This window comes from Erinaceus europaeus, chromosome 3, assembly GCF_950295315.1.
Source record: "Erinaceus europaeus chromosome 3, mEriEur2.1, whole genome shotgun sequence".
Lineage (NCBI taxonomy): Eukaryota > Metazoa > Chordata > Mammalia > Eulipotyphla > Erinaceidae > Erinaceus > Erinaceus europaeus.
In genome coordinates this window covers 4,591,220-4,612,057 of record NC_080164.1, presented here as the reverse complement: position 1 = coordinate 4,612,057, position 20,838 = coordinate 4,591,220, and the positions used below count along the sequence as shown (strand labels likewise).

At 46.9% G+C, this 20,838-nt stretch overlaps 1 protein-coding gene across 1 annotated transcript in view; it reads left to right on the top strand.

The window, feature by feature from the left end:
- NBAS (NBAS subunit of NRZ tethering complex) overlaps nt 1–20,838 on the top strand; it is a 269,976-nt gene that overhangs the window by 36,297 nt on the left and 212,841 nt on the right. The window contains exons 11-12 of the mRNA XM_060188412.1: nt 12,876–13,014; nt 20,378–20,446. Of these exons, the coding sequence (XP_060044395.1) occupies nt 12,876–13,014; nt 20,378–20,446 (208 nt within the window). The remainder of the gene's footprint in view (nt 1–12,875; nt 13,015–20,377; nt 20,447–20,838) is intronic.

The window sequence follows — 20,838 nt, the reverse complement described above, 5'->3', positions numbered from 1 at the left end:
CCTCAGGCAGGAGAGTCTGTTTGCCTAGCCACTATGCTCTCTACCCAGTCTTGCCTCTTGTGTCGTGACGTGAAGTTGCCCCAATGTGTATTGAAGAGGCTCTTTCTCCTCACAGCTGATGGGGCAGAAGCCTGTTTGGTGAGCAGTTCATGACATGGCTGTGCAGAGGGAGAATCTTCTCCAAGCACTTGGGTGATTTTGCTTTATTCACTTTTTTTCGTTAACTGTGCTTTGGGCAGAATGCTCTAAAGAAAACTTGAGATGATATTTGTGATAATCGCAAGGTAGGATGGCTGCTGCCCTTAGATTTTAGAGAAGGGGCGTTTCTTCCTCTCTGTCCTCCTCTTTTGCCTCTTCTCCTTTCTCTTCTTTCTCCCTCCTTCCTCCTTTCACTTTCCCCCACCTGGACTGTGCTTCTTGAATGCTTCTTTGTTTGTCCTTGGTAGAGGTTGGCGAGTTATTTTCCCCCCCCCCCGTCTTTCCATGATAAGATGTTTGGGTGGGCTGCTCCTCAGAGATCATCTTGTGTCAGTGACCCAGCCTGCTGCCTGTGGCCTCCCCAGATGCTCCTCCTCTGTCTGCTGTGTCTCAGTGCTGTCCCATCAGCGCTCCTCGAAGGGTCTTGTGTGGACTGTCTGCAGGCTTATCTCCAGCTGTTGATATTTCGATGACTTTTGTTCAAGCCCAAATATAAGGGGCTAAGGCAGGACTGATACACTGGCACCTAAACCCTGTTAAGGCAGGGACTTTATCTGTGCTACCTGCAGCCACATTTCCCCTAAACTGAGAGCAGGGCATTGGCACCAAGGGTGTGTGTGTGTGTAAATGAATGGAAGCCTGACTTTGAAAAAGTTAAATATAAATTTATAAATTCATGTCACTATAAATGTAAAGCCTGAAACATTTTAAAAAAATTTATTTATTTATTTATTCCCTTTTGTTGCCCTTGTTTTATTGTTGTAGTTATTGATGTCGTTGTTGGATAGGACAGAGAGAAATGGAGAGAGGAGGGGAAGACAGAGGGGGAGAGAAAAGATAGACACCTGCAGACCTGCTTCACCGCCTGTGAAGGGACTCCCCTGCAGGTGGGGAGCCGGGGCTCAAACCAGGATCCTTATGCCAGTCCTTGTGCTTTACTCCACCTGCGCTTAAGTCGCAGTGTTACCACCCGACTCCCCATTTTTTTTTTAAATATTCATGGGGATATGGATTGACCTGCCAACACCCTTGTCTAGCAGAGAAGCAATTACAGAAGGCAGAACTCCCACATTCTGCACCCCAAAAAGACTTTTGTTCCATAGTGCCAGAGGGATGAAGACTAGGGAAGCTTCAGGGCCGGGTTTGGTGCACTCAGTTAAATGCTCACAGCACAGCACGCAAAGGACCCATGCACGCAAGGTCCCAGGTTCAGGCCCCCCACTTCCCACCTATAGCAGGAATGCTTCACAAGTGGTGTCTGTCTTTCCCTCCCTCCTCCTCTCCCCCTCCTCTCTCAGTTTCTCTCTGTCCTATCCAATAAAATGGAAAAAATGAGCTCCAGGAGCAGTGGACTCATAGTGCTGGCACTGAGCCCCAGAGATGACTGTAAGGCAAAAGAAAAGAAAGAAAGAAAAGAAAAGAAAAAAGTAGTCAGGTTTCCACTGGAGGGGATGAAACACAGGACTCTGATGATGGGAACTGTGTGGAGTTGTACGATCTTATAAATCAGTATTAAATCACTATAAAAATATCTGGGGTGAAATTATAGACTTAGTAAACCACAGGACTTAGTTTCTTGAGTCAAGGAAAACACTTCTTACGTGTATTTTTTGAAGGTTTTCCCTCTGCTGTCAGCATAGTGCTTAGCAAATTGCAGGCACCTTAGAAAGTGCTGCTCTACTGCCTGAAGGTGAAGTCACCATCACAGGAGCGACAGAGAAAGCCCCTGGCCTCTACCGAGTACGGGGCACGGGCCATTCTGAATCTCCGTCTTCCCAGCCCTTCCCTGTGAGACGGTTTGGCAGCCACACCTGTGCAGGTAGAGAAGCGCGAGACCTACCTGGCAGGTCAGGGAGTTTGGCGCCGATGCTGTGACTGGCCTTCCCAGGTCTTCTGAGAGCCGTGCTCCTTTGTTCTGTACCCGGGGCCAGCAAACAGCCTGCAAGCCAAAAATAAACCGTGTTCTTGCTTAGCAAGACAATAATGGACTTGACTTTTTTTTTTTTGGCTCCAGGGTTATTGCTGGGCTCGGTGCCAGCACTACGAATCCACTGCTCCTGGAGACCAGTTTTTTTCCCCTTTTGTTGCCCTTGTTGTGATTGTTATTATTGTTATAGATGTTGTCGTTGTTGTTGCATAGGACAGAGAGAAATGGAGAGAGGAGGGGAAGACAGAGAGGGGGAGAGAAAGACAGACACCTGCAGACCTGCTTCACCGAATGGGAAGCACCCCCCCCCCCCGCAGGTGGGGAGCTTGGGGCTCGAACCGGGATCCTTACACAGGTCCTTGCACTTTGTGCCACGTGTGCTTAACCCGCTGTGCTACCGCCCAGCTCCCAGATTTCACATTTTTAAAGAAGATGTTTGAAAAAAAAAATTAAAGAAGACTGCTTTATGTTATGTGAAAATCGTATGCCATTCAGATTTCAGACTCAGTAAAAAATGTAACTGGAACACTGTCATGACCTTTAATTTCTTCCTGGTAGGTGTGCTTCTTTATTCTGAGTGACATGACTAGCAGCGACTATGTTGTCCATAAAGCTGAAAGATTTACTATCTTTCCTTCTGTCTCTTTCTCCTCTATTTTAAGCTTTTTGTCTCTCACCCTCTGTCAAAATAAAGAAGCAACTAAATAAAATGGTCACTGGGAAATGGTGGTGTACTGGTGAAGACAGTGAGCTCCACTGTAACCCTGCTGGGGGGGGAAGAGAAGAAAAAAACGATTGTTGTTGTTACTTAAAACTTTTTAAATCTTTATATATTGGATACAGTCTGAAATAGAGAGGGAAGGGGAGATAGAGATAAAGAGAGACAGAGAGACACCTGCAGCCCTGCTTCATCACTCACAGAGCTTTCCCCCTGCTGCTGCTGACTGGGGGCTTGAACCTGGGTCCTTGTTCACTGTAATGTGTGTGCTCAACCAGGTGCACTACCACCCAGCCCCGAAAAACATGATTGTTTCTAAACATTTATTATCTTCCCCTTATAGAAAATGTTTGCTGGCCTCTGCTCTGTGTCCTCTCTCTGACTATCTTAGTTGGTTGGTTCAGTTCTGCTTGGAAGGTAGAAAGTAATATTGAGGAATATTGAGCTTTACAGATTTCTAGATTTTTCCATACTTCTTGATTCTAAATTACCAGTTGTATCTCAAGGCAGCTGTAGTCAGGTAGCACTCAATTTAAAATAGATTAAAGACCCAATTATCAAGTTGTCAGGAGAATGAAATGATTTCATTACTGAACTAAGTAGTGTTCCATCCAGGAGAAATTCTCAGGTTTTGTCCTTAGTAACTAAGCATTTATCATCATAAAACTTCTGTGATCATTCTTAAGCATGCGTTGACTAAATATTGTGATGTTTCCTAATTTGATTTATAATGAACTGCGTCCCCCTTGATTTTAGATCAAACAAAGTATAAAGCCGTGCCTTTTCAAACTGTCTTCCCAGAACTGGCAGTAGTATTGCCACGGAGCAGTTAGAATCGGAATATTGGGCCCCAGCCTCAGACTCCTGGAGCCAGAGCTGCAGGAGAGGCCCAGCTGTTTCCACAGGCTCTCAGATGTTTCTGATGGCCACTGATGTAGAGCACGACTGAGAAGAAGTGACCATTGTATGTCTTCTTCTTCTTCTTCTTTTTTTTTTTTTATAAGCTCTTTAGCTAATGAGGAACTGTGGGTCCTGCTATATAATGAAATCGTTCTCATATACCAGTGGCTGCACAGTAAAGCATTAACCACTTCAAAAAAAAAAAAGGATGTGTAGAATTCAAAATACTGAATTTCCAAGGCTCTGATAATAAGGAGTGTTTATGATACTTGGAAGTGAATCACACTGGCAGCTCTGTGATCACCCTGAGAGCCTGGGTGCCTCTGTTGACATAGCAGCTGACATCTTTGGATCCCTCACTTGGGCAGCGTAATCGAAAAGCATTTTTTAATTTCAAGACATACACAAGAGTTGGGCGGCAGCACAGCGGGTTAAGCGCAGGTGGCGCAAAGCTGAGGACCGGCATAAGGCTCCCCACCTGCAGGGGAGTCGCTTCGCAGGCGGTGAAGCAGGTCTGCAGGTGTCTGTCTTTCTCTCCCCCTCTCTGTCTTCCCCTCCTCTCTCCATTTCTCTCTGTCCTATCCAACAATGACGACATCAATAACAACTACAATAATAACTACAGCAATGAAAAGCAACAAGGGCAACAAAAGGGAAAATAAATATAAAAAAAATTAAAAGACATACATAGTTTCCCTTTTCCCCCTTTTACTTCTTTCCTCTCTCTCTCTCTTTTTTAAAATTATCTTTATTGAATAGAGAGAGCCAGAAAGTGAGAGGGAATGGAGTGCTAGAGAGGGAGAGAGACTGACAGACACCTGCGGCCCTGCTTCACCACTTGTGAAGCTTTTCCCCTGCAGGTGGGGACGGGGGGCTTGAACCCGGGTCCTTGTGCCCTGTGACACGTGCGTTCAACCAGTTGTGTCCCCACCCGGCCCTGTTTATTCATTTTTCTCTATTGTTGGTTGTGTGCGGTGAGCTTATCAGTCATTAGAGTTTATATTTTTCTTATTCTATAGAGGGAGAAACTGCCTCCTTTGTCTGCAAGGAGTCTCCACCCACTAGATGGCAGGGTCTCACAACTGATAGGATTGAAGTTAATTCACTGAATTAAAATTTTTTTTTACTATTTTTATTTATTTATTGCATAGAGACAGCCAGAAATTAAGAGGAGGGGAAGGGGTGATAGAGAGACACATACACACACACACACACACACACACACACACCTGTACTGCCTCACCATTTGTGAAGCTTTCCCCCTGTAGGTGGAGACTGAAGTCTCGAACTTGGGTCCTTGCGCACCGTAACATGTGTTCAACCAGGTGTGCCACCACCCAGCCCCCACTGAATTTTTTTTTTCAGGACTTCATAAATTGAAAAAAAAAATCTGTGAACATATTTTGGAGTACTGTGACCATGTTTTTTTATTTTCTTAAGCTGGGAAGAAGATAGATAGAAAAGTGTAGAGAATGAACAGTTAGGGGCTGGGCGGTGGCACACATAGTACTAAGCCCAAGGACCCGGGTAGGGATCTGGGTGTGAACCCCCAGCTCCCAACCTGCAGGGGGATGCTTCACAAATGGTGAAGCAGGTCTGCAGGCATCTGTCTTTTCTTCTTCCTCTCTATCTTCCTCTCCCTTCCCAGTTTTTCTCTGTCCTATCCAAAAAAAAAAAAGGAAAAAGTGGCCACCAGGAGCAGTGGATTTGTAGTGCAGGCACTGAGCCCCAGCAGTAACCTGGGGGCAAGGGAGAGAGAGAGAAGGGGAGAGAGAGAGAGAGAGAGAGAGAGGGAGAAGAGGGAGAGAGAGTGAACATCTAAGTGCTTCACACAAGTCATGAACAAATGCTAAACTAATATATATATATTTTTTATATTTATTTTATTTATTTATTCCCTTTTGTTGCCCTTGTTGTTTTATTGTTGTAGTTATTATTGTTGTTGTTGTTGTTGGATAGGACAGAGAGAAATGGAGAGAGGAGGGGAAGACAGAGAGGAGGAGAGAAAGACAGACACCTGCAGACCTGCTTCACCGCCTGTGAAGCAACTCCCCTGCAGGTGGGGAGCCGGGGTTCGAACCGGGATCCTTATGCCGGTCCTTGTGCTTTGCGCTGCCTGCGCTTAACCCGCTGCGCTGCAGCCCGACTTCCCTAAACTAATATTTTTTTATATGAAAGTGATATGAATGTTGAATGAGAGGTATGGAATACAGAAGTTTGGGTTACGTAGTCAGTAGAATACGACTCCCTAATTAAAAAAAAAAAAGCCTCCTTCAGAACAAAATGGACGGAACTGTTGTTTTTACCTAGTGAAATAGTAGGTGAAAGGCAGCTACTGGCTGACCTTGCTCATACGTGGAATCTAGATAATTCAGACAAACTCTGAGAACCACGGGGATTGGCAACGGGGAGAAAACAGCTTTCCGGAGGGGCGGTGACTCCCAGGCCCCGTGCGTGAGTGCAAAGCCCTGTTCCTCAGCTCTTAGAACTTTGTAAATCGCTGTTAAATCACTGATAATCCAAAGTATTGAAACAGCCCTGTCTAGACTTTTTACTTACTTATATGGATAGTCATATAAATATATGACAAATCAGAGATAATAGAAGTTAGTCCTTCCTAGACTTTCAGACAAGGCGTATATATGCAGACAAAGAGCTGTCACAGAGGAGAGAGAGTGATAGGACTCCTCCTATTCCTTTGTCTTAGCTCTGCTTTCCAAAAGGCTCTGGTGATTTCTGTGTGTGACCATCCAGCTTGTCTGTGGCGTCTGTTCTGTTTGCAGTGTTTCCCTGAGTAGTTCATTGAACTCATCCATTCCTGTTAAGCACTTACAGGTATTTCCCATGTTCCTTTATTCCAGACAGTGCTTCACAGAGACATGTCTCACCCACAGATAATGTGCCTGCACGGCTTCTCTAGCCTTCTGTGAAAACACAGGCTGTGGGATGTGTGTGTGTGTGTGTGTGTGTGTGTGTGTGTGCGTGCGTGTGTGTGTGTGTGTGTGTGTGTGTGTGTGCGTGCGCGCGTGCGTGCGCGTGCGCGCGCACTCATTGCATATTGACAATCTCTGAAATAGCCATTCCGGTTTGCAGTGTCACCAGCAAGTTGATAAAGAGTCACAGAACATTCTAGAGCATGGCTGTTGTAAATGTTTTGCTTCTTTATCTATCCTTTTCTGATGGTCTTCTTTATTGTTCATTTTTTCCCTCTGTGCCGGTTGTGGGAGTTCTGTAGAAATCCTGGCTCCTAGATAGTCTGTTAGCATTATGTGATGTACGTAAGTGCGCTATTTATTTACCCTTCTCACTTTTTTGGAGAGAAAGACATATTAGATTTTAGTATTGTCAGATTTGATGGAGAAGAGTCTTGTTGACGCTTGGGTGTGAAGGGAATTACAGGCCAGGCTGTTCAAAGCACAGCTCATAACGGGAAAGATGGTCTCTGTGCGTTGAGTCGGCTGTTCTTAGAACTCTTGTCTTCCCATGTGGATTTTGTGTTTGCCTAGTTCCGTTATATTAGGTTGTTCAGTTCCATGAAACATTCGGCTGGGGTTTTATTGCAAGTTGCACTCAGTTTCTAGATTAATTGAAGACGAATAACATCTTGAAGATAATTGAGAGTCTGTCAAAGAAATTGGTATTTTTTCTCTCTATTCATATCTTTCACAAATATTTAAAAATGTTCTTACTAATGTTTTTTTTTTCCTTAACCAACAGTCTTACCTAAACAGTAATGTCTATGCCTGTTTTTTTTTTTTTTTTTTTCCTGCTTGTGAAGCTCCCATCTTCATCCCCCTTCCCCTCTTGTTCCCATGACTCTCCTCCCTGCCAGGTCTCATACCTTAAGGCTGAAGTCTAACACAGGTGACGGCAGGCCAGGGGAAGAAGGCTTTCTCTCCAGTGCCTTTCGTTCTGGGCTGCTCGGGGAGAAAGTGGAAGCTTCCAGTCTGACCTCCCATTCAGGACACCTTTATTGCACACGTGCTGGGCCTCAGGCTTCTCTCTTTTGCACTGATGGGTTTTTGAAGATGATTTATTTATATCTATCTATCTATCTATCTATCTATCTATCTATCTATTATCAGGGAAAGAGAGTGGAAGAGCAGGTGCATGTACATGAAGAGAGGAAGAGAGACAGAGAGAGAGAGAGAGAGAGAGAGAGAGAGAGATCTCCAAACACCAGTATAAGGTGGTACTGGGAACAGCACTGAGGTCTTTGGGGCCTCAGAAGTACAGCTTGGTACTTTTCTTTTTTGCCTCCAGGGTTATCGCTGGGGCTCGGTGCCTGCACTACGAATCCACTGCTCCTGGCAGCCTTCTTTCCCTTCTGTTGCCCTTGTTGTTTATCGTTGTTGTTATTATTATTGTTTCTATTGCTGATATTTTTGTTGGATAGGACAGAGAGAAATTGAGAGAAGAGGGGAAGACAGGGGGAGAGAAAGACAGACACCTGCAGACCTGCTTCACCGCTTGTGAAATGACTCCCCTGCAGGTGGGGAGCCGGAGGCTCGAACCGGGATCCATGCAGTTTGCACCATGTACGCTTAACCCACTGCGCTACTGCCTGACCCCCACCTTGGTACTCTTAACCGGTTCACTGTCGCCCTGACCATGCCTGTTTTCTTTTGAGTGACATGGTTTTACTGTTGGAATTTTTTCCTTTTTTTTTTTTTTTTTTTTATTATCTTTATTCATTGGATAGAGACAGCTAGAAATCCAGATGGAAGGGAGAGAGAGAGAGGGAGAGAGACTGAGAGACACTTGTAGTCCTGCTTCACCACTTACAAAGCTTTTCCCTTGCAGGTGGGGACTGGGGGCTTGAACCCCGACCCTTGCCCATTGTAACATGTGCGTTCAACTAGGTACACTACCACCCAGCCCCTGGAAGTTTTCCCTTTACTATATATATATATATATATATATATATATATATATATATATATATATATATATATATATATATATATTATTTATGATTAGTAGTAGGTTACAAGGTTTTCAGATTTCAGCGATAACCCTGAGGGCAACAGAAAGGAGGAGGAGACAAAGGAGAAGAAGAAGGAGAAGAAGGAGAAGAGGAAGAGGAAGAAGAAGGGGAGGAAGAAAGGAAGAAAGAGAAGAAGACATCTGTAATCTCAGCTGTGTCTCCTTTGGTATCAGACAACCGTGTGCTGCTTTTAAATGTGAAAATGAGCCGTGACCTCTGCCCCGACATTGCCAGCAGTGCGGACTCAGTACTAATGCTCAGTTCTCCTGAGAAATAAGCTTCCCTGTGTCTGTCAGTGCCTGTGTGTGTTGCACACTCAATGGAGGAGAGAGAACACTGTGGCTGTTAGGGTCTCCTTTATCCTGGCCCTCTGGGGACCTGTTGTGTTCTGAGACTGCCTTTGTTCATATCAGAATCAGAATTACAGGTTACTGTTGTTCAGTGCTATGGAAACACTCACAAAAGACATGTCTCTGATACTTGATTACTGTAAAAAGTGGCGACTAATCCCTAGCACTGCAAAAACGGTATCATCTGTTTTCCATCTACACCATGCCTCGGCCTCGCATGAGCTTAATGTGCAGCTTGGCGATACGAGAATCCGGCATGAAGCCCAGCCAGTCTATCTTGGCGTTACTCTCGCTCGCACTCTGTCATTTCTCGAACATCTCATAAAAACTGCAGCAATGGTGGGCGCGAGGAATAACATCATTGCAAGACTGGCCAGCTCCTCATGGGGCCCGAGCGCTTCCACACTACGATCATCATCTCTGTCATTATGCTATTCCACTGTAGAATACTGTGCCCCAGTATGGTTCCGTAGCCCCCATGTCCACTTGGTCGATTCCAAATTATATTCCTCCATGAGGATAATTTCTGGAACCATCCATTCCACCCCGGTTCCATGGCTGCCAGTTCTTAGCAACATCGCCCAGCCAGATATTCTTTGGGATGCGGCATCATCTAAGTTCATTTCCCACGTCTACGCTCGACCGGACCTCCCAATATACGCGGATATCTTCGCCCACCCTGTCCAACGCTTGACGTCTCGTCACCCAATCTGGTCCCCTATGCCTACACTGAACTCTGTTCCAGTCTCTTGGAAACAGAGCTGGCAGTCAGCTGAGGTAAAGAACAAACACCTCATCACAGACCCCTGCAAGCGTCAACCCGGCTTTGACCTAGCATGTTATGATTGGGCCCTCCTCAATCGCTATCGAACAGGCCATGGCCGGTGCGCCGCTATGTTCCATCGCTGGGGAGCCAGAGATGACCCGAACTGCCCCTGCGGCTCCAGACAGACTATGACCCACATAGTCAACGACTGCCACCTCTCCAGATTCAAAGGAGGTCTCGAAACTTGACATCAGGCTCAACCTGACTCTGTTGACTGGCTACGGAAGAAGGGCAAACGCTAGAAGAAGAAGAAGGGATCACGGTCTCTTTTTTTAATTTTATTAATGATTCAATATTGATTTACAGAATTGTATGTCAACAGGGGTATATAACTCCACACCCTTCCCACCACCAGAGTTCTGAATCCCCAGCCCCTCCACTGCAAGCATCAGGGTTCTCCCAAGGTCACAGGCATGGGCTAACTGTCATCTTTCCAACTATCTGTCTACATTTGTAAATAACCGCCCCCTTTTTCTTCCAGGTCCCATCCTCTCTTCCCTTCCAAGCCACACATAACCTTATCCCTACATCCAAATGTCCCTCCCCTTTCCATCCTCTCTGTCTGGATCCTGATGGAGCTGGAGTTCAGAGCCCTCTTAGCCTTTTCCTCCTATCCCTCTGCCCCCACTGGGAGTCGGGATCAAGGTTCCTTTTGGGGCGCAGAAGGTGGGAGTTCTGGCTTCTGTCATGGCTTCTCCACTGGACATGGATGTTGGCAGGTGAATCCACACCCCCAGCCTGTCTCTCTCTTTCCCTAGAGGGGCAGGGCTCTGGGGAGGTGACACCAGAACACATGGGTGAGGTCGTCTGCCCAGAGAAGTCAGGGTGGGATCATGTTCGCGTCTGCAGTTTGGCATCTGGAAGGTGATAGGACATAAGTGAGACAAAATGGTTAATGAACAGGAACCAAAAAATAGGAACAGAGCAGGTGAGATCAGGGGTATTAGGGTGGAAGAAAGCCAGGAAGTCTTATTTTAGACATGTTTCTAGGGGCCACGACTATGGTCATTTTTGCTTGAGTTTACTAGCTGGCATGGAGTTGGATAAAAACATTGGGAAAATGGTGTCAGACCCATTCCCCACCTGCAGGGGTACAGTTCACCAGCAGTGAATTAGGTCTGCAGATGTCTCTCTGTCTCTCTCCCTCTCCATCTTCCCCTCCTGTCTCAGTTTCTCTCTGTACGGTTCAATAAAATGGAAATAATAGCCCCCAGAGCGGTGGATTCGTAGTGCTGGCACGGAGCCCCAGTGGAAACCATGGAGGCAAAGAACCCAGACAACCCCTCTTACAAATTTATGCCATGAAGGGCACCCTCTTTTTAGCAGCCTGAGAGTGTGGTCATGACAGGCAGGAGGTCAATTCTGATGCGGCGCTGTGCCCTTGCCAACTGTATCAGGTGGCGTGTGCAGTAGGTTCATGTGGGCATGACCTTTCAGACCCCTGAGGAGTCTGACTGTAGTCAGCAGAGTCCCCAGAGCGTAAACAAAGGGCCTTTCAGAGCTGAGCAGTGAGAGCACTTGCCACTGCCCTGCTGACCTGCTGCCTGACGGCCACAGGACGCAGACACAGTTCACTGCTCCCGGCGGTGCTGTCCTCACGCTGTCAGAACCTTTCCTTTCACAGGTAAGTGCATTTCATACAGTTCCCGGCCATTCTGCCCCGACCAGTGCCGAGCACACAGCTCCTCCAGCTTTGTTGTCATTCAGCCCGAGTTTGTAGAGTGGTTATACGGTCTTTACAGTCTCTCCTCTCCTCTCCTCTCCTCTCCTCTCCTCTCCTCTCCTCTCCTCTCCTCTCCTCTCCTCTCCTCTCCTCTCTCCTCTCTCCTCTCTCCTCTCTCCTCTCTCCTCTCTCCTCTCTCCTCTCTCCTCTCTCCTCTCTCCTCTCTCCTCTCTCCTCTCTCCTCTCTCCTCTCTCCTCTCTCCTCTCCTCTTCTCTCTCTCCTTTCCTCCTTCCTTCCTTCCTTCCTTCCTTCCTTCCTTCCTTCCTTCCTTCCTTCCTTCCTTCCTTTCTTCTTAACAGAGAAAGGCAAGAAAGAAAGAGAGAGTGAGTGGCAGGTAGGAGAGCACTGCTCAGCCCTGGTATCCGTCCGTGTTGGGGACAGTCCGAAACCTCTCCTACTTCAGGCTTCTGTGCTCTGACATGCATAGATAGCTTCCCAGCCCGACAGTCTTTTTTTTTTTTTTCTTTTTTCTTTTTTTCACTATATTATTTAAAAAGGATTTTTCTTTCTTTTTTAAAATATTATTTATTATTGGATAGAGACAGAAGTTGAGAGAGGAAGGGAAGGTAGAGAGGGAGAGAGACAGACACTTGCAGCCCTGCTTCACCACTCATGATGCTTTCCACCTGCAGGTGGGGACCAGGGGCTTGAACCTGGGTCCTTGGGCATTGTAATGTGTGCTGTCAGCCAGGTGCGCCACTGCCTGGCCCACCCACTATATGATGTTTAATGCTCTGTCTATTGAAGTCTAGGAAAGGGAAGTGACCTCACTGTATGGCTGAGCAGGAAAGCTATCTGCCATCTGCGCCTGTGTGGCATCCCCAGTGCCCCGGGCTGTCACGGTCAGCAGCCCTTCCTGTCTCTGTCATACTGGTGTGATCAGTCCTGGCACAGGGACTAGGTGCCCCATCTGCACATCACTGTTCACTGATACTGACAGATTCTTCAGTAGTCGATGAGCACGTCAGACACTGTGTGTGTGTGTGTGTGTGTGTTCCAGTTCCCATGCGAGTTTCTTGTCACGTTCAGGCCTTGTCTCTGTAAGTGGAGGCAGACTTTCAACTGAACAGTCTTGCATTTTCTGCTTTCCCCCCTCTATTTTCTACAGTCCTTATCTTCTGGGCTTCCGTGTTTTACCTGGAGTCTCTCGTCAAGCAAACTGTGCCGCTCTCTCTGTTGTGATGTTGCTTTGATCAGATTTACAGTTTTATAAATTTTTTTTTTTTTTTCTCTTTTCTCTTTTAGACTTTTGCTGGTTGGTGGGTGTGAGAGAGCTGAAGTGGACATTTCGAAAGCCGCTAGCTGTGGCCTCTCTGCCTGGAGGGTCCTTTCAGGGTCGCCTTACTACAAGCTGGTCACTGACGGTGGAGACAGGGTCCCTGCAGTAAGTGTCGCTGAGAGCCTCTCACTGTTTAGGGGAACCTTTGTGTGAAAATCCAGGGGAATGTCACCGGTCCAAAATGAGAAAGGTGACTATTGACTCAAGGAAAGTTTAAAGAGCAATTTTAATAGTGGCTTAATAATAATGATTGATAAGATTGTGGTATAAGAGGGGTACAATTCCCACCTCCAGGATTCTGTACCCTTTTCCCTCCCCTCTACTGGAAGCTTCCCTAGTCTTTATCCCTCCGGGAGTCTGGACCAAAGGTCTTTATGGGGTGCAGAAGGTGGGAGGTCTGGCTTCTGTGATTGTTTCTCCACTGGACATGGGTGTTGACTGGTAGATCCACACCTCCAGTCTGTTGTTTTTTTCTCTGTCTCCAGGCTTATCGCTGGGGCTCAGTGCCTGCTCTACGAATCCACTGCTCCTGGAGGCTATTCTTTTCCCGTTATTGCCCTTGTTGTTTATCATTGTTGTTGTTATTGCTGTCATTGTTGGATAGGACAGAGAGAACTTGAGAGAGGAGGGGGAGAGAAAGATAGACACCTGCAGACCTGCTTCACCACTTGTGAAGTGACCCCCCTGCAGATGGGGAGCCCTGGGCTCGAACCAGGACCCTTAAGCCATTCCGTGCGCTTTGTGTCATGTGCACTTAACCCACTGTGCTACTGCCCAGCTCCCTCCAGCCTGTCTCTCTCTTTCCCTAGTGGGGCAGGGCTCTGGGGAGGTGAGGTTCCAGGACACGTTGCTGAGGTCGTCTGTCCAGGGAAGTCAGGTTGGTGTCATGATAGCATTTTCACCTTGGTGGCTGAAAAGCATTAAGATACAAAGCAGAAGAAATTGTTTAGTAAATCAGGAACCTAAAGATAATAGAATAGCAGATGAAATTTGGGGTCTTCATGTTGGAAGGAACTTGGAAGTCTATTTTAGGTCTACCCCAATACTAATTTTGGACTGAGCCCAAACTAACATGCAAGTAGGAGAGGGCATTGTCTTGGAAGATGGTGTCAGAGTTGACAGTAGGACTAGCAAGCTGGGTCGGGACAGAGAGAAGCTCCCAAAAGATGGAGACAGTGTGTAAAGACCGTTAACTGTTCACCCGTCCATCTGACCTGAGCCCAGAGGTCTGTTCACATTCAGCACAGGATCCTGTGTGACTTCTGAGTCCCTGCCAGTCTGAGCTCACAGCCCATGGTCACAGTTGGGACACTCTAGGCTGCTCTCATTTCAGGACCCGTCTTGATTCATAAAATTTTTTTTTAAATTTTGTTTTATTGTATTTATTTATTTTCCCTTTTTTTCGTTGCCCTTGTTTTTATTGTTACTGTTATTATTGATGCTGTCGCTGCTGGACAGGACAGAGAGGAATGGAGAGAGAAGGGGAAGACAGAGAGGGGGAGAGAAAGACAAACACCTGCAGACCTGCTTCACTGCCTGTGAAGTGACTCCCCTGCAGGTGGGGAGCCGGGAGCTTGAACCGGGATCCTTACGCAGGTCTTTGCGCTTTGTGCCATATGCGCTTAACCCGCTGCGCTACCTCCCGGCTCCCTTACTTCATGAATGTTTAAGGTCGTTGTCTAGTGCTTACGGTATTGAGATACTGTAAGGTCGTCCCATTTTTAGTAACCACATGTCCAGATAGGAGAAGAGTCAGACCCACGGCGGTTCTATCTCTCCCCCATGCTGATTTTAACACCAGCAGTTGTTCAGCACATTTGCTGTGCCGGCCACTCTGCTGAGCGTCTTTGTGTGTTAGCTCCTCTACGTCGTGGCAGCCCTTTGAAGCACGTGCTGCTCCTGATCCAGTCTCATGAGGGGGACGGTGCAGTCGCTGCAACTTGTCCTGGGGCAGCAGAAGCCAGTGGCGGGATTCATGTACAAGCTCGGGCCAGCATCTTCTCATAAAAGGACTTTTCCACATTAAAAAGAAATCATCTCATTGTTACTATTTTTCAATTTGTCAGGACTGAGACAACATTGAGAGGGAAGGGGAAGATAGAGATGGAGAGACAGAGAGACACCTGCAACCCTGCTTCACCACTGGTGAAGCTTTCCCCCTGCAGGTGGGGACCGGGGGCTCGAACCTGGGACCTGGTGCGCTGTAACATGCGAGCAAATGGTCAGCTGCGCCCCCGCTAGCCCCCTTGTCCCGTTCATTGAACCACTCAGCTATAGCCTAGGCCGTGCTGGCTATTGCGGCGTGAACGAAGGGGCCAGTTGGTGGTGCGCTTGGTGGAACGTACATGTGACAGAGTTTCTGTTGAGCCCCTTCTCAAAACTGTCATCTGAAAGCAGAGGTGTAGATCAGTGCCCGGCAAGGTTCTGCTGTGGTTGGTGTACATGACTTACATCAAAATGAGTCAGACAGGAGCTATTTATACATACTGGGCATATTCTTTGACATCTGCGGTAACGTCCTCATCCGCCTTCTGATCCAGCCAGCGTGTAATTTTAAACAGGGATAGAGAGGGAGGAGGGGGAGAGAAAGGCTGTAAATATAATTGATAAAGGTCTCATCTATATGTGTATTGCTGGCGCTTGCGTGGGTGGCCTTGCAACAACAGAGATAAGCCAACCGGCCTCCCCGTTGCCAATTCAAGAGATTGCGCAAAACAGAAGGGACCAGTCAGGGGAAACTCAGGTATGAACAATCCGATTTATTCAGAAAAAGACAAGGCTTATATAGCATTGTGGGACAAAGAACACTTTTCATGTATGTCAATAATCATGGGTTTCCGAAAGGTCAGTACCCTTACATGGGAGGGCCAAGGAATGATGAGAATTGATAGGGGTAGTGAAAGGTCTGGATGATTAGTTACCATGAGGCAAAAGATGTTAATTAACTAAAGGTATTAAGAAAAACATGGTGATTAAGCCAGCAGAGTGAGATAAAGCAGAGAAGAACAGCAGATTGATGTAAGACGTAGTGATCAAAGAATGAGGAAATAAGGCGTGGGGGCATCTTACTGTAAGGTTATTGACAAGGCAGGGTGATGGACTGTAGTTTGTATGTGATCAAAGATGGTGAACTTATAGTGAACTTTCAAGCAGGCAACCATTTGGTTTGTAGCAGGGGGATGAGTTAAGTGTGAGAGGTTGCAGGCCTCTGTGAAGCCTGGGAGACCGACAAGGAGGAGCTGAGTCAGGAAAGCTTTTCCCTCCAAGCTCTACCCCTGAAAGGGAGAGGCTGACAAGCGGGGTACCTTTTCAGACCTCCATCCCAAGGTTGGGGGAGTCCCCTGTGCTCTACCATGCTCTCACATTGTCCTACCATGTATATGTCTCCACACACGCACACAGACAGACACATAGACATGGCCCGCTATACTGGTGCTTTACTGAATAATGCTTTCAGCTCTTCAGTATCTGTGACATCTGTCAAGATTAGAGATTGAGGGAAAGAATAAACAAAACAAGGAGTGTGGGAGCCGGAGAATGGCACACTTGGCTGAGTACCTGTTGCCGTGCGCAAGGACCCGGCTTGAGACTCTGCTCCCCGCCTGCAGGGGGACACTTGATGAGCAGCGAAGCCTGTCTGCAGGTGTCTGTCTTTCTCTTTCCCTGTTTCTCTCTGTCCAGTCATATAAAAATAGGAAAGAGGAGAAAGGAAGGACTGCTCCTCAGGAGTGGCAGACCAGCAGTGCACGTCCTGCGTCCCAGTGGTGATCCCGGTGGCAGTGACAAAAGTTGTGTGTGACTGTGACGACATTTCTCCAGTGAAGTGAACGGCAGTGAAAACACACATCTTAAACAGAGTGCTGTGGCAAGTTCCTCTCAGGATAGTATAAGCCAGTCCATTGTGACAGTCATCTGGGAAACAGAAAGTGAAGGAATATAGCTAGCTGTCATGAATCCCTTCTTTTCTTTTCTTCTCTTTCCTTTTTTTTTTTTTTTTTTGCCTCCAGGGTTATTGCTGGGGTTTGGTGCCTGCACCATGAATGTTCTGCTCCTGGAGGCTATTTTTCCCATTTTTGTTGCCCTTGTTGTTGGTGTTTTTTTTTTCTTTTTCCGTTATTGTTGTTATAGCTGTTGTTGTTGGAAGGCCAGAGAGAGATGGAGAGAGGAGGGGAAGACAGAGAGGGGGAGAGAAAGACAGACACCTGCAGACCTGTTTCACTGCCTGTGAAGCGACTCCCCTGCAGGTGGGGAGCCGGGGGCTCGAACCGGGATCCTTACACCGGTCCTTGTGCTTGGCACCATGTGCGCTTAACCCGCTGTGCTACCACCCGTCCCCCCGTGAATCCTTTCTTAATGCTTCTTGACCTTTTGCTTTGCTCATTGCTGAAGTGCTGAGCTCCGCTGTGCTATGCCTGGCCCTTGCCTTTCCGGCACGAAGCTTTGATACCGTAACCTCTTAGGAAAGCTATCAGGAGAGGGGATGGGATATAGAGTTCTGGTGGTGGGAATTGTGTGAAGTGGTACCTCTCTTATCCTATGGTTTAGTCAATGTTTCCTTTTTATAAATACAAAAATTAATTTAAAAAAAGGAAAAGAAAAAAAAAGCAAATTGCTTGTGCAGGAGTAAAATAAAGTGGGGAAAATATTGGATTGCAAATGGAACAGTTCTGCCGTCTGACTGACTTCGTGAAATGCCGCAGGTGTGTGTCAATCACGCTAGCAGCTTTTAAACGTGTCTCGCAGCTGAACCAACAGTTGCTCCACCCAGCCTCCTGCCTCCAGTAATCCGCGAGTATTGGATTAGTTCCTCCTGTCAGGCGGCTGCAGCGGCTCTTACCCGATCACCTCGTATTGTTTGTGTAAGGCTGCTGCTCTTTTGGGGCAGATATTGACCAGAAAAGCTGCGGACAGACATTCTCATCTCTCACAAGGCTGCTAGGTTGCAGCATTCAATATGTGCACTGATCAAAGTTCCCGAATTAATGCCAGTGCCATCTAGGTGAGAGCGTTGTATTTACTCATTTATTCAGTATTGAATCAGTGCCCCAGGTCAGGGGAACAGCAAGGTAGGAGTCCTCACGGAACTGATTCTGTTGCAGCAGACAGCTACGTCCTCAGACAAAGGCAGTGGGCCAGGCCGTAGAGCAGGGGCGAGTTCGGTGACGAGGGAAGGAGAGGACCCAGGCTCTGCAGTCGGAGGGCTGAGTTGGGACTGGAGCTCACTACTCCCCACTGTGTACTAAGTCTTTTGCAGGGATCACAGGTGAAGAAATCTGATGAGCTAGTGACCTAGGAGATTGTGTAACGGATCAAGAAAGCCTTGGATTCTCAAGCACAAGGCCCCAAGTTCGATCCCCACCACTGCACGTTCCAGAGTGATGCTCTGGTTTCTTCTCCCCATTAGACAAGCCACAAAGGGAGTTACAGAATTGTTTTTTATTTTCAGATTATAATTTTGTAAAAAGTATAAAAATAAACCTTTTGGGGGGGGTCGGGCGGTGGTGCAGTGAGTTAAGCGCATGTGGCGCAAAGCACAAGGACCGGTGTAAGGATCCCGGTTCGAGTCCCCGGCTCCCCACCTGCAGGGGAGTCGCTTCCCAGGCGGTGAAGCAGGTCTGCAGGTGTCTATCTTTCTCTCCCCTCTCTGTCTTCCCCTCCTCACTCCATTTCTCTCTGTCCTGTCCAACAACGAACAACATCAACAATGGCAATAATAATAACCACAATGAAGCTACAACAACAAGGGCAACAAAAGGGGGGGAAATGGCCTCCAGGAGCAGTGGTGCAGGCACCGAGCCCAGCAATAACCCTGGAGGCAAAATAAATAAATAAATAAACCTTTTTTAAAAAAAAATGTTAATGTTGTGGCTGCCTGCCATTATGGAATATTATTGTGTACAGAAAACAGGCTTTGTGGAATCCTATTTGGAATCAGAGGGACTCCACTCCCCTGAGCAAATAGAAGTTGCAGAAGAGCGCGGAAGATAGAGATGGAGAGACAGAGAGACACCTGCAGCCCTGCTTCACCTCTGGTGAAGCTTTCCCCCTGCAGGTGGGGACCAGGGGCTCGAACCTGGGACCTGGTGCGCTGTAACATGCGAGCAACTGGTCAGCTGCGCCCCCGCCGGCCCCCTTGTCCCATGTTGGTGTGGCCTGTTCACTGAACCACTCAGCTATGGCCTCGCCCTGGCTGCCCGTAGCTTGTGCTCCGGCTCCCACTTTGTTCGGCTCACTGAAGGGCGTTGCTCCCACACTGAATTTTGCTGCCTGTAAGACTGAGTAGCTGGCAGTGAGTGTGCAGTTAGTTCCCATTGTGAAAACTGTATTTATTTATTTATGTATTTATGTATTTATTTTTGGGTGGGGGGAGGCCTAGACCTCCTTGAATCGTACTACCTTCCACTTCCTAAGTTCCTTTTTTTCCATCCTCTCTTGAATGTATCTCAAGGCGAAACTGCCACTGTCAATTTCACTGAAATCACTGCCTTCCGAATACTTGACCAGCCACCAGTCGCGCCGGTGTTTGGAAATGCCGACACGTACACTGGCTTCATCTCCTTCTTGGCGCTTCCTGCATTCCCTGTCCTTTCTTCTCCCTTCTCCAGTGAAAGCATGCATTCTTTACACATTAGTACCCTTTATTTATTTATTGTATTTTTTTTTTTTTTTACCATTTTATTGGAAGGGGGAGAGTGGATCCAAAACATCTGTGCTACTACAGATGAAGCCAGGACCACGTAGTTTAGGGGAGAAGGTAGGCAGACAAGAAATGACCTTACATGCTCATTGTCATTTACAACCCAGCTTCTCACAAAATTCTTACATATCTAAACTTGAGGTTGAACAGACCAGGCGCGGGGGGGGGGGGGGGGGGTCGGGCAATCTCATTTGGAAAGAGCCTAGAGTGAGTTCTGATCTGCATAGAATGTACTAGACTTGTGTACATATTGTAAATTCCTTTGGCTATGGGGATATTTTGTAAGATTTTCTGGTTCTAGGATCTTTTCCTTCCTCCTTCCCTCCCTCCCTCCCTCCCTTCCTTCCTTCCTTCCTTCCTTCCTTCCTTCCTTCCTTCCTTCCTTCCTTCCTCTCTTGCAGACTGAAATCTGTATCTGCAAGACAGCTCGAGGCAGGTGCCTGCTTTGTCATGTGGAGGACCCCACATCACTGGGGGAAATGTTGGTGCTGTGGTGTCTTTCAGACTGTCTCTCTCTCTCTCTCTCTCTCTATCTCTATCTCTCTCTATCTCTCTCTCTCTCTCTCTCTGAAAAAGATGGCCCTGAGTGGTGAAGGCCCAGTGACAATAACAGAATCTCAGGAAGGTCTTTGACAATTACTGATTTTTTTTTAAACCATTTCTTAAACTTCTAGGTTTGGTAGAGTTTTTATTTTCCTTCTAGTGATAACAGGGCTGTACTCAGTGAGAGAACACTTCATGATTTCTTCTTCGATGTTTTTTCTCCTGCAGGTGCCAAAGACGCTGGGATTATTAAAGTTCTTAAGTATCAAGTTATACTCTCACCAGAGGCAAGAACAGGTAATGCGAATTAGCTTGACTTTGTACTTCTCAAGCATTTTCAGTGAAGTATCTTTACACACAAAATTTAATGAACTTTTTGTGTTTTCCAGATCCTTAGGTGTGTTCTTAATTATGTGCTGACTTGATACTTTTGTCCATAAGCATTCACAGAACTGTTCACTGCACACTGATGGATTTTGCTTTATTTTTATTTGTTTTTATCTTCATACAGGAAATTGAGGGGGCTGGGAGCACACACGGTACTCAGTGTAAGGACCCCCACCAGAATTCAGGTTCAAGCCCCTGGCTCCCTACCTGCAAGGGGGATGTTTTACAAGTGGTGAAGCAGGTCTGCAGTCTCTCTCTCTCTCTCTCTCAAATTATATTTATTTACTGGATAAAGACAGCCA